Source organism: Opisthorchis viverrini (assembly GCF_000715545.1).
Source record: "Opisthorchis viverrini unplaced genomic scaffold opera_v5_138, whole genome shotgun sequence".
NCBI classification, from domain to species: domain Eukaryota; kingdom Metazoa; phylum Platyhelminthes; class Trematoda; order Opisthorchiida; family Opisthorchiidae; genus Opisthorchis; species Opisthorchis viverrini.
In genome coordinates this window covers 441,596-455,158 of record NW_008751794.1, presented here as the reverse complement: position 1 = coordinate 455,158, position 13,563 = coordinate 441,596, and the positions used below count along the sequence as shown (strand labels likewise).

Genomic DNA, 13,563 nt, shown 5'->3' with positions numbered 1-13,563 from the left:
TGCACGGACTTGTCGCATGGGCGTACCGAGTGCGTTGACAGTCCGTCAATCTTCAATCGATATCCGCCAACAGCTCTCAAGGCTAGCGCGTACAGTCTGTGTTCAGCTTGGTTCCCTCTTTGCCTCAGCGATACGCCTGCTTCTGTATCAATCAAACATATCTACTTTTTTCCGTCTACCTCGACAATGGCTCGTACAGTAGCTTGTGTCAGTGCGCGCTAATCGCGACCCACCCAGGAAAAGAGGAGTACTCTAAAGTGTGTACAAGCGATCGTTTACGGGGACATTGATTATCCCAGTGGCCAGGCCTTCCACACATGTAGCACCGGCTGGATCGAGCGTGCCTCCCCGATTTCGTCTTCACGTCCGCCGGCTGTTCGATGAGCTGTTCCACCCTGGTCTGCAGTTCCTCCACTGATGAACCATCCCTGTTCGCCGGCGACTGCAACGTGGCCAGTGGTTTCGGGCAGCTCCCATGCCGGACGCTCCAGCTCCTCCACACTCAACTGGCCAGTTGCTCGCGCCAACCGCAACTAGGCACGAAGCGCGGGCTGCACACGTTCGACGAACTGATCCGACAGCAACTGGTGTCGCGACACTCGGTCCAGCGTCGGCAAAGCGCGATCCAACAACTGCAGCAGGCCGGCGAAGAACACGGTCGGGTCAGATCCGGGTGCCATCCTAGTCGTCTTGAACCGTCTCATAGCCTCCTGGCGGTCGGCCGGCGTGTCAAACTCCGCCTCAAGAACTTCCTTCACCAGTCCATCTTCCAAGGGCATCTTCTGGTTGCATCCGGGGCCGCCTTCGCCTGGCCCTTGAGGAGTGTCTTCAGCGCTACCAACGTACCCCGGTCGGACTCCAGCCCGGCAGCCTCCGCCACCTCCTCAATGTCCTCCAGGAAGGTCCGAACATCCCCATCCCCAAAGGGTTACGGCCAAGGGATCTTCCTCCTTATCCTGGTCACGACACCAAATGAAAGAAAGAAAGCCTTCGCTGCGGAGTTATTTATTAGGAAATGCCAACTGACCGGTTACAGACCATTGAACAGGGGCGCAAAACGCTAATCTGCATCTTAGTTACAAAAACTGGACACAGATCTTCTCCCGAACGAGTTTTCCTAGAGATTCGTTGCCTGCACTCATTCGTCGGTCGAATCCAAGCAAATGTTACAAAGTGGCCCCACGAATTCCGCAACCGAATTCCCTTTTTCAATCGACGCAAAGCGAAATTCTGCGAACAACACATACTACTCGTGTGCCTCCCCAATCAGTAGTATCACCGTTACACCAGTACATGAATGAAACCTGATAGCAAATAAATTTTGCCGGTTCCGCCGAAATCTTGTTCGTTTGCTTACGGTAGACGATACGGATTAGCCATTAATTTGAAAGTTTCATTTTGGGTTGGGTGGAACCTAGCCAATAACAAGGGACATTTTTAAACAGTCGTATTCAAGTTTGATTTAAAACGTATGTTTTAGACGCAAACCTGAAATTTCCGTAGCCCTAGCAGCTTAAAACTTTAGCCTATATATTTCGTTCTGCATTCCATTGAATTATATGAGTCAGCTACAACCACTCAGGCCTAAATAACTATTCCCATTGTGAGCATCCACGTTTGGGTGCAGCAAACTCCAAAAAGTAATTTCATTTGCAACATCGAGCAAAATACTTGGTTTTTAAACGTAAATTATGAGATCTTTTTGTACACGTACCATCTGTTATGAATCTGGAGCGAACTTCTGGGTAAAGAATTGCAGGCTAGTAAGTAATGGGTATCAGAATTCAACTGGCGTTTTCTGACATCTCGTCAGCCGAACTGCATGGCTGAACTTTTGTGTTCATTTGGGATAAATCCGGAGCACGTTTGCAGAAATATTCACCCTACTAGTTCGCATAAGTGGCCGGTTACCTAACAAGACCGCATTAAATGATTCAGGCACTTGTGAGTAGGTAACCTGTGGTAACTCAATGACGTTGACTAAGCTACAGGCATTGCCACAGAATAGCCATTCACATTTGAACTGAAGGTCTCACTGGCTGTGACTGGCTGAATTTGATCCCGTACACACTGTCATCTATTAAATTTTCGGTGGTGTTGAAAGATTAACTGTGAGAAATGGCATGATCATACACTAGATACACTTCCGTGAACACATCCAGCTGCAAAGAACCGAAATTTTACAAACCCACACTCATTAAGCCAGCTGTTCAAAGCTTAAGGCATTAGATTATACCTGGTTGGAAAAGTGTTCAACATCGGAGATAAATAACACGGTGTCACTAGGTTCATCAAAAGTTCGTGTATGTTTGTAATTCCAATTTCAGGGATTGAAACCACTAAACTTAAATTATACTGTCCAGGATTGTTTGCATGCGTTCAAGACTTGTGCATTGGTGTAGTGTTCCAAACACCGTGCCATTCCGCATAATTGTCACGTTCATTTCGGCGTCTAGTATTTAACTGTAGACAGCAACATCAATGTAGTGAAATCAATGAAAATCTGTGTCTTGACAATCAATTTACGCCTACGCGCTGAGATTACTCCCATCGCTGGGTCCAAAGTGGATGCAAAGCTGCGGTGCGCATTGCTTAGTCAAAGATATCCGCTCTTCATGTTTCACTACTGATTTAAGTAGCCTTAAGTACTGTTCTAACAATAACAATGTGTAGTCTTCTGATATTCTGTGTGGTGTATTTTCTATCGGTTCATAATTGCCGCCTAGCAAACTCCAGTCAAGCGCCGCACAATTTCCAAATGTTTTTTTCGTGGATATTTTGCTACTTGCCAAAGAAAACACCTCTAAAATAGATTTTAATGACACAGGTTTATGTATATATAATTTTCCAAATTTATATACTAGCTTTTTCTCATTTATGATACGACAAGCCTCATTAGGTATATTATTTTCACTACATTCACCCTCACGGGCGACAGAACTCAGCAGTTACAGCGTACATCTTGGTTTTTGCTGTCTACTCCTGGGCGAGTGAAATTACCTCAACCCTTCATTCATTTTGCAGGTGCCATGGCAGCTAGGCATGAAGAGAAAGTTAAATCTGAGTTTTTACTCACATCACTACAAGCCTCACAACTTCGCAGTGTTTGCACTCTGTTATGTAGAAGCTTTCCACGTGCAAAAGTTGTGTCGTCTTTTCCCATTTACCCAGAGTATTTTCGGTTTATTTAGATTTTACCTGCGTGTGATATTTGAATTGATTTTTTATGTAAGATTGATTAACTTAAATGAATTCCTATTTAAAATATTTTGATGGTTGCTCCTGAGGATGCTTTGCGAAAACCATAGGTTTGCCTCAGATCACATCGGATATTTGCGAACTTCCATGATGACAATACAATTCTGCTCAGTTTGTGCAAAAGCGATCTAGAAATAATAATTTACATTCTTCGTGGAGATGGACATTGATGTGTATGACATTCAGGTAAGCCCGAGCGGAATACAGTTTAACCGAGACTCATGACGTGTCATCAGTTATAAATGGACAATTAACATTTAATACGATTTCGGTAGATTCTTGTGGTCCTGATTTTCGATGACGGCTTGAAACAAAGCACCGCTAGTCTTATGGCCGCATCATAATTGGTTATTCCAACACACATGGCTGCGTGGAAATGTCATTTTCAGATTTATAGAGCTAGAAAGAAAACAGTTTGTTGGCTGAACTAATCAATTTCGTGCTCAATTGTCCGTTTACCCTGTTTGATGTTTAGAAATCACCAGCGTCTTTTGTGGAATAAGGAATATTTCGATATCTATGTACACTACTTCTATGTAAATTTACATCTTGATAAGAGTGCCGAAATTATAACAGTATGTGTGTTGGACATCTATATCTGAGTTGCTAAAGGAGGCTCATTTATGAACATACTCCCTTAGATGGAGCGGCAGCGGACGGTTGTTGTCAGGTCAAAGTATGCGGATGAGAGGGAAATTTCGTTTTCAATCCATGGAAGCCAAACCCTTAGATGGAGCGGCAGCGGACGGTTGTTGTCAGGTCAAAGTATGCGGATGAGAGGGAAATTTCGTTTTCAATCCATGGGCAGAAGCCAAACGGATTTTCGTCGCCTGTGAACAGGTCGGAATAATTCTCGATTTCGGACTGTTCTAACGGCGCAATGCAAGATGGAATACTTCGTGCACACACTTCAATCAAATCAATAAAGGTCACAACTCAGGACTGGAAAGGACAAGGATCACTCTAGCATCGACCAGATTACGACGGCAGGGGATGCCAAGCTCAAAGGTCACGTGGGCATCAGCGAACGGGGCACAGGACAACGGAGCAACCAATGGAATCGCCCGACCGAACAACTAAACGCGACCAAAGGTCATCCCCTGCTAGCAGCACGTATATTAACACACGTACAACACTACCCAACGCACAACCAACAACCCACCGTTACGCGCTACTACGCTCCACAATAATGCACTGATGATGTCACCTCGATTGGTGATGAAACGTTTGCAAGCAAATTGCCTAGCTCAGCGAACAAGCCAACGACCACCATCTACGCCACCTGAGCTACCAACATTTTCCTCCATAGAAAGTCGCCACCTATTTTACCCCCCAACATGCAGGACCAGGTGGCTGTTTTACGGACCACTAACCATTGATGAACTTGGTATAAGACTTTCGCAGAAGCACACCAGGTTCAGCACATTTCGTCGCTGAAGTCACACCCATGTCATACCAAGGTAAGATCCAGTCTCTTAATGTCACTTTGACCTCAGTGGTGGGAAGATATTTCAACTTTGATGTTTAATTAAAGGACCACGTTATGTTATTAATATAGGTGATTAGGATATGTCTCAAAGGTAACTGTCCCAACAATATGTACAATGTGAAAAACTGGATTCATGGTTTCCTAGTACTTGGTTTCAGGCAACATTGCCGTACACAATAGGCTCTGTCTATTATTCCGTGCTGAGGCTAATGAAGACAAAAGGGGATGCGTTTCTCTTTCCACTTTACGTTACAGCACCCGGTTCAAGTGATTACTACTGCATGGTCCCTCATTCTCTTTCCGATCGTAGGTTTTTGAGCTGGCTTCAACAACTGAAAAATGATACACCATTGAAACTTGAACACTGATGAGTCCATGTGTGACATTTTCTTGTTCGTCCTAGAAACCTTTCAATAGTGGATGGACATCCAAATGTGCTCCAGCACAAAGTATACAAGTGGACACGATTAAAGCAAAAGCACAAGCAAGTCGTGGTTATCCGTAGCCTTAGTTTGGACTCAGAGTTATCTAATATGGTAACAATGCCTTCAAGATCTAGAACCGTACATTACAGAGAAAACACAACTTACGCGAAGTGGCATTCGAAGCTAAACCTATCCACCACTCACTTTATCTACGAGGGAGACTAGCCAAAACCTCGGGATGTGTCAACGAAACAACCAACAAAACTTCACTAACGATAAAGCCTCATTTATCTGCATATTGCTAATCATGAAAAGGAACAAAAAAATTTTTCAGTGAGTGAAGACCAAGAAAATGATGATAATTCTGGGAAAAAGTGAATGACACAAAAATAAAGACACATTACCCTGGTTGTAAATGAACTTAGCTGCCACAAATCAGGCCACGATACACTTCACAAGACTCAACAGGTTGAGCGAAAGGGTTGAATGAGAGTGGTCTCTGGAACACTTCCTACTGCGATAGAAAACTAGGTCAACCTACGCCCGCGAAACGTTGGATTCATGGATGCGCTGTAAATGTGCCTCGCTAGCAGTAGTCACTACTGGTACACTGATAACGAACTGTATAATCTGAGTTGAGTGCAATATGGTCAAATCCTAGATGCGCACTTTGTCACGCTTCGCGTCCTGGGGACTGCTTAGTTTCGGGTGTGAAGCATCTTACCTGATTTTGATATAGCAAAGCTACGGAACGAAGTAAGGGCATTCATGTTTCGCGGGAAAATATGGTGAGAGCGGACGGGCGATTGAAATGGTAACATCCGAATTTATTCTTTCTCCAAATCAAACATACATTCATGTGGGATTTGAACAGAGAGGTGACAGTGTAGGCGCAAGAGGCTTGGTAAGATCGGTTCCTTAGTATCAACCGTAATTCAGTGGAAAACGCAAAGTTCCAAATAGCTTACAAACATACGGCATGCATTGGAGCGGCAAATATGACTGATAAGGGAAGGGCGTAGGCTTTTGAAACACTTGCAGAGCACAAAATCCAGTGGTGAAAAGACAATTATAAATGATTCGGTCGCACAACGATCGCCGTCATTTCACTGATTTTTAATTACAAGGAAAACCCCGTCTATAATAAGTCCACTCATTTCAAGCAAATAATTTGAAGTAAACTGCTGTACAATTTGACATGGTTGTCGAAATTCTAGCAGCCTGAAAAATTCTATCAACAGTATTGAGCCAAACAAAAGTAATTCGAACCATGCATTCCGCCTGCCTCAACATACGGTACAAGCAGATCTGGCTGTAGCATTCTCGGCCACTGAATTTCTCTGGATTATAATCTGCATGTTAAATTAAAGAGTAGTGTTATCGAAAAGACAGTACGCTGTACTGACAAAGATTGGTATTCAACCAATAAAAGCTCACCAACTGCTATGCTAACTTTGAAAAATGGAAAATATATTCAGGGCGATTTCAAGTATGCAATAATTATTCCGTCGTAAAAGAAAAAAAGAAGTCGTCAGTGAGGGACAAAGAACGCAGAATCAGTCTCTTGTGCGTAGTACACAAGAGAATGCCACGTATTCTGGTGAACAGATTGGACACCACCAACCTGAGTGAGAGTACACCCCAGACGGAGCGGGGAAGCCACATGGATGGATTGTTTGAACTCATCATAGACTTCAATTATGTTGTTTGCCTGGTAATCAATTTATTGAACAGAGGCGCAAAAATTTTAAAATGATATAGGTACTGTCAGCCGAATATTAGAGTTCCCATTTAGGTCACCAATGTGTCCACCATTGAGACTGTTTTCGTAAGTGTTCCAAATTTAGCCAGAACTAATTAACATTGAACAGCCATCTAAGGCACGTGCCCCAGCATAATCTATCTTTGCGTGACCAGCGTGCTCACGAGAAATTTGGTAGACAGTCCTCTGCAACAAAGATAAATCCTTCCCACGTTAAAACTTACATCCGCCTGAAATCGTAAACTTGTGGATTGCAAAGCCGCTGAGGACAGCGTTAATTGGATGGCTATATTTCAGGTTTTACTCAGGCAATATCAGCCTGGGGCTACACTAATGAATGTACAGTAATAGTTTTAAACACAGAGGTTTTGACGAAAAATGCGGACACTCCCGTGACAAACGGACATTTATAATCGGTGCCTAAAGTCATCACCATGGTTGGGCTGGTGTTAGCTTGATTTTTTACCTCAGTAAATTTACCTGTCAATAATGTCTCGCCATTAACCATACACAGTGTTTTTTCGTGAAACAAAATATCATTCTTAGTGCGTATCACATGGGACTTCATAATCCATGTAATCTTGGTTTGTATTCACTGATACGGGATGTCACACATTTGGATTATACATAATATGTTATATATATATATATACATATATATACAAATTACTTGTCCCTGTTGGAATATCTGATGTGTTATAGCTGCAGATCGGGCAGTTTTCCCGTTAGAAAATTTGTGTCTGTCGTTTTGACATGTCGATAATTTAGATCACCAATCATTGTGGTAAGACACGGCCCAGGTGTTTTCAGAAACTAGTGGAGTAGCTGTAGAATGTTCTTAACTCAGCGTGATATTAATACTGGTGATGAAGGCCACCATTCAGCATGTAGAAGTATCAAAAATCGTACAGCAAAATCGGATGTATATCACTTGAACTTTGCCGAAAAATGAGCGAAATCATTCTCATCATGCTACGCGCTATACATCGTCAGATAAAACTGAACAGCGGCGATATTTACAATCATTACTTTTGTCCCAGATGGGGGTCTCTAAAAAATAAACAACCCCGTATTTAACTTCAGAATGTGTCAAACACTGCCATCATTTTTTTCGAATTTTCCTAGTTCTTGTGGCACATAGTTTTCAGTGCACATTTGTATTTATGTTCGAATGAAATGAGCATCCATTGTGTTAATTGGTTATTACTCTGTTATTTGGACCATTGACCGCTCCTTCTCGGTTTTCTTATAATTAAATAACCTCCCCGAACAAAACATTTGCATAGCCATGCGCAACTGGTTAGCAATGCTCCAGCAAGTTTGATGATATTGTCCTCAGATAACCGTGGCAAGGAGATTACATTTGTGACAAATTATCTGTGTCCGAAAGAAAACTGATGTGCCTTCAATATAACCACAGAAACAATGGTAAAGTAACTGAAGCGTCTCAGCTACTTGGTGTTAAATTTTCTAATTACTAGTTAGCTGAATCGTTGGCAGACTTTCCTTTCTGGGGATAGGTGCAACTTGAGACTCCAAATAATGTGAACCTGCTTGCTTAAACAACATTTTCATAATCCTTAAAATCAAGCGACACTCACAGTTCGTTACATCGCCGTGCCTGGAATTCCGTAGAAAAACTCACGCTGGTTGAAATTTCATATGATGTTGGTTACAGGTGGGCTTTTTCACAAAGTGCCGCGTGCCAACTACTATATATGTGAGTGCGTATCCCATTTATTCAAAGTATCATTCAATGATCCTCCCCGTGCTTGCATTTTCAGCACGCTGTTTGGAAAATATCGGCAGTCAACGGCTTAATTTATTTCGGGTCATAAGCTTCACAAAGCTTTTTTCGGAGAACTTTCGTTTACAACCACATAAAAATACCGTTGAGCTCATTTCATCAAATCATTTCCGACCTGATGAAGTGAATTTCGTCCTGTCATGTCATTTATCTTCATTGGTTTTTAGATCCACAAGAGAATCTTTCGAAGATAAAATGCAATGAGGAAAACAGGCAGGGAAAGTATTCGTGCAGACAACATCAATATATTGTCTTATATACAACGACAACATGCATGTCATCGCCCAGTCTTGCTGACACTCTCATTCACCGGAATAATGCCATCAAACTGTGGGCAAAACACACTTTCAGAACTAATAAACACACTCCATCCATTCACACTATACTAACTAAGTGGAAAATAACGTTATCATTTTAAAAATCCAATACCATTTGAGTACGCTGTCAGATTTGGCCCTGAAATGTAATAATTCGAGCAAACATCATTATATTCTGTGATGGCAAGACTGGGGCGCGCTACGCTGTCCATGTTTTATAAGTTTTAAAAGCCTATTGTTCACTCTGGTTATTCCAAAGGACACAGATCCTCATAGTCACAGTTCATCAGCTACCAAATTCTGAAACCAAATGTTTATCAGATGCCAAACTGCAATAATTCAGGAAAATCTAAACTATACCCGGTATTCACAAAATGTACGATTCAGCCATTCTCATAAGTGGACAATACAACTAACTTGGCCCGTTTTCCTTTGCTGACAAAAGTGTTGTCAGAGCATAACTGATATGAAGCGCTCTAAAAAGCAAACATTCCTTCGGAAATATCCCACCCCAGTTTCAAAGGGTGACCAAGCATTTCACTGCATTATTCTGAAAATTGTGGCCACGGTGTACCTTGTGGTATCTCGTGCCTAGACGATGAAATAGTTAAATGTTGAGGCCGTACCAGCTGCAGCTCACCGTTTAGTTCGTTGTATTGTTAATAATGAAATGTCTGTCTAATGGAAATTTGAAGTATATCACAGCTAGATATAGTTTAAATCGCAAATTTATGTAACGGCCTCGAGTGATAGAATCATGTAAAGTTATAGGGAGCACCAGGAATTGCAATTGAAGATTGGTCTTTAGGTAGCGGATGACTTTGCCAACTGACCTTTCCCTGTGAGGACCACTGATATATCTACTTTCAAACATTACGAAGAACCTGATTTATCTTGAATTCACTCTGTCGCGAACCACTACTGACGCTGTTCATGGATTTCATGGTAAAAAGAACCCTAGTTTTTTTTAATATGCGAACGAGGAAGACCCGAGCATTCCTTATGTAAACATTCCATAAAGCAGAAAAACAAAATATTTACCGAAACGTTAAGTTACCTACCGTGTTGGAATTAAACTTTGACGACAGCAAATCTCTACGCAAACTGAATAATTTGCTATTGCATTCATTCATAATTGGCTGTGAATCGTTACCGTTTTGAAATCTCACTGATGACACACGAGCTTCCTGAAATTTATTTACTCACCAGAACTGAAAGATGAGTGGTAGAGTAATGCGAAACAAATGGGCCAACAGGGTCTAAGTTAAACGCGCATTTTGAGTTAAACAAAGAACATTAACAACCCCTATAGTGTTCTACAGGACATGGCTGCACGGCACTTCAGCTCTGATTTAGACCTGTTTCAGGACAAAGTGTTGCTTTTGTTCAATTTATATGCACTTTTTGGTATTTCACACGTCGGTAATCATGTGTGATATGAGAAATTGTCATTGCTCGTTACCTATCGTTCCAAAATCCATACCAGTCCTTGAACATGTTTATTTCCATTTTCGGTCAAATGAGCTGCTCTCGAGAGAAAGACAATCAACTGGATCCTTTTGAGACAACTTTGTTTACTGCAAACGTTTGCGCGTACATGATTAGGCCGCCTTGTTGTTGCAACCGGTTGTGCTGTCCACCGTGAAGGTTGGGATACTCTAGGGTGTAAAGTACACAGCACTAAACAGAGAAAGCATTTGTTGGAGATCGAAAATAAAATAAAATATCATATGGGTGTAGGGTGAAAAACTGAGTGGAACTGAAAGTAACTTCCAACGTTTGTCAATCAGCTGTAGCCCCTAAATTAGATCGATTGCTGACTACAGGTTCCATAGTTTCCGCTTACAGCTACACATAGAAAGCGTCTGTGGTAACCTTTTAGTTTAGCACTTCCATATTTGGTGGTTTTTTATCTCCGAAAAGCGCAAACGTGTAGTAATTCACAGTGAATTCAAAACGTTGAAAATCAGATTCGGATTTTCCTGGCCGTTTTTCTTCCGCGTATCACCTGCAAGATTTTTCATGCTCCACCGGATCGAAGTTCTGGTTTCACGCTAGACAGGTTCATAATTGGTCCTCAGACTATTTCGCTCCCGTGTACTAGCATTTGAGGGAATCTGCTTGTCCACGGTGTGAATTATGAAATATATAGTCATCTGCACATCGATTTGTGCTTCACAGGAGATTCGCTTGGCACTCAGCTGAATGCCCCGTTTATTGCTTTATAAAACAGATGTGTGTTTCACTCGCAATGACCGCAGCCGATTTGCTGTGGCGAGCATTGTCTGCGTTGGTCAGCCTATAGACGTTGAAATCCGGTTAATAAAGAACCTGTAAAATTGTGCTGAAACACCCATTTGCACCCATGGTAACCGACTGTAAGGCAAATTCAGCGCGACGGTTAAATTTCGAGTTACATCGTCGAGGGTTATCGATCGTCTCTACCGCTCATAAGGTGGGGGTTCAAATATTTTGAGGGTTTTTCCCACCAAAATGAGCTTTTTCATGTTCTAATGGACTGTGCAATTACACCATCAAGAACGCGCACGCCACTCCAGTTGTGTGGATAGGCTCCTCCTGGATAGAAACACGTTTAATCTTCTGTTTATAAATCTAACTCGGTTCGGTAAATGAGCCGGTGAATAAAGCTTGCTTTAAGATGGCCCGTATTTATTTTGCCGGTTTTTGTGAATCCTTGTATTATATCATCAATAATTTCGATTTACTTTTAACAGCACACCTTTCCGAACTAAAAGCACCTTATGAAATATCCGTATTTCTAAATTTAAATAAGTGTCCTTTAAACTCCTACAAACGGGTGATGTTGGAGGATTTGAATTATATGCGGTATCAGGGATTCTGACCAACAAATATTTGGCGACGAAGTTTGTTTCAAAGAAATGGTCTGTCGTTCGTTTGACTGCTTACCAATTTGCAAATTATTGTTAAGATGATGCAGGGATATGAACATGGGAAAATGTGAACTGATTAATCGATCCCTGGAATATCTGTAATAAAGAGGGAAGCCTTTAACCCTTGGATAAACATGACAGTGCAGATCTGTTGAACCATAGCCGGTTGGTTAGAAATCAAATCAGGAGTGTATCCCGGTTATGATTTTGCCCATCATCCCAAACAAAGCATCATTGCAGTGAATGTTTGCACCATGAGGTAAAATTTCTACTAAGAGGCGAATTTTGTGTAAACAAACCGTCAACTCTTGTTAGCTAAAGGGGAGCTAACACATGGGAACGCTCTGTGTGGACTACTTCTTAGGCGGCATTATATTTGACTGACCGGAGTGCACGTTTGTCACAGACTCAAGCGACCGCCTAATATCGATCATCTTAGTAAATATAAATTCCTGTGACATCATGGACAGCCACGATGTTAAAAAGCAGTAACCAGCTTGTTTGGTAAAGCTGGGACAATTATACAGAGTGCTCAGAATAACCAAAGGCTTCTGAAAATCTGAACTTGTTAATTGGTGATGATCGTTGGAAGCAAAGCACACAGATCGGATTCGCAAGCCATCTTACCAAAGCCGATGATGCGTGACTTGGCCACACTTATTTTGAATGGACTTAAAGCATGCCCACAATGTGCTGGCATAGTGAATAGTGTGAAAGAACTTGTGAATACTGAAGTAAACTTTCCATTCATAGGGTTCAACGTAATTATGGGCACCTAGTGCAACTTTTTTCGGACCACTCAAGGAAAATAATATTTGGCGTGCTAGACAAGTACATAGGAAACAGTGTACCAGCTGGAAAAAGGTCAGGAGTGAAGCACCCTAACGGTATTAATAACGCAATGTTGGATCCATGAAGATCCATGTGTGGCTTCACACCTTCTTGCCCCTAAAAATAAGGCGCCCATGAGCTGATCTTGCGGTTGCGGCCGCTTGGTATGTTCCCTGCAAGCTGTTAAAAAAGTCAATTCATTATTGTCATTTCTCTACTAGATACTTGTATTTCACGTGATGTATCCTAACGACAGTTATCATGCACTGAAGTGGGCACACACTGAACCTGCAGATGGATTTAAGAACCTGCATGTCCTCTGAGGCTAGAATCCACTTCTCCGATCTGTAAAACAGCGTGGATTGCAGCTCCGCAACATAAACTCCACCCTTGACTGATAAACTGATATTGCCTTGATGCCATAGGTGTAGGAGGCTGGCAATAATTGCATGGACCTTGCTAATTCGTGGAGTAATCTCATCACCAATCAGCCGACAGAATTTCTACAACTACCTTGTAAACAGATTTGTTTTCCACGTCTACCGGCGCTTCTACAAGCACGAGGCTGGGGTATGATTCAACGTAGTGTTGTGGAAACAAAAACATTGTGGGTGTAAAGAGCTTGCCAAACATTCGCTCGAATTATCTGGGTTATTGAAAATCGTTTGTTTTTGAAAAGGGTCCGAGTCCAGGAGAGCAATGTAGTTTATGAAGCAAATGTCCTGGATGCATTTGATTCACGAGGTTTCAGGGGCAGGCAAT

At 42.1% G+C, this 13,563-nt stretch overlaps 1 protein-coding gene across 1 annotated transcript in view; it reads right to left on the bottom strand.

Annotated features, from left to right (window-relative positions):
• Positions 1-884: 884 nt before the first annotated feature.
• The window catches only part of T265_06574 (hypothetical protein), a gene marked incomplete at both ends in the record, with an annotated part of 48,546 nt that continues 35,867 nt past the window's right edge, over positions 885-13,563 (bottom strand). Inside the window, one exon of the mRNA XM_009171877.1 lies at positions 885-956. Coding sequence (XP_009170141.1) covers positions 885-956 — 72 coding nt within the window. The remainder of the gene's footprint in view (positions 957-13,563) is intronic.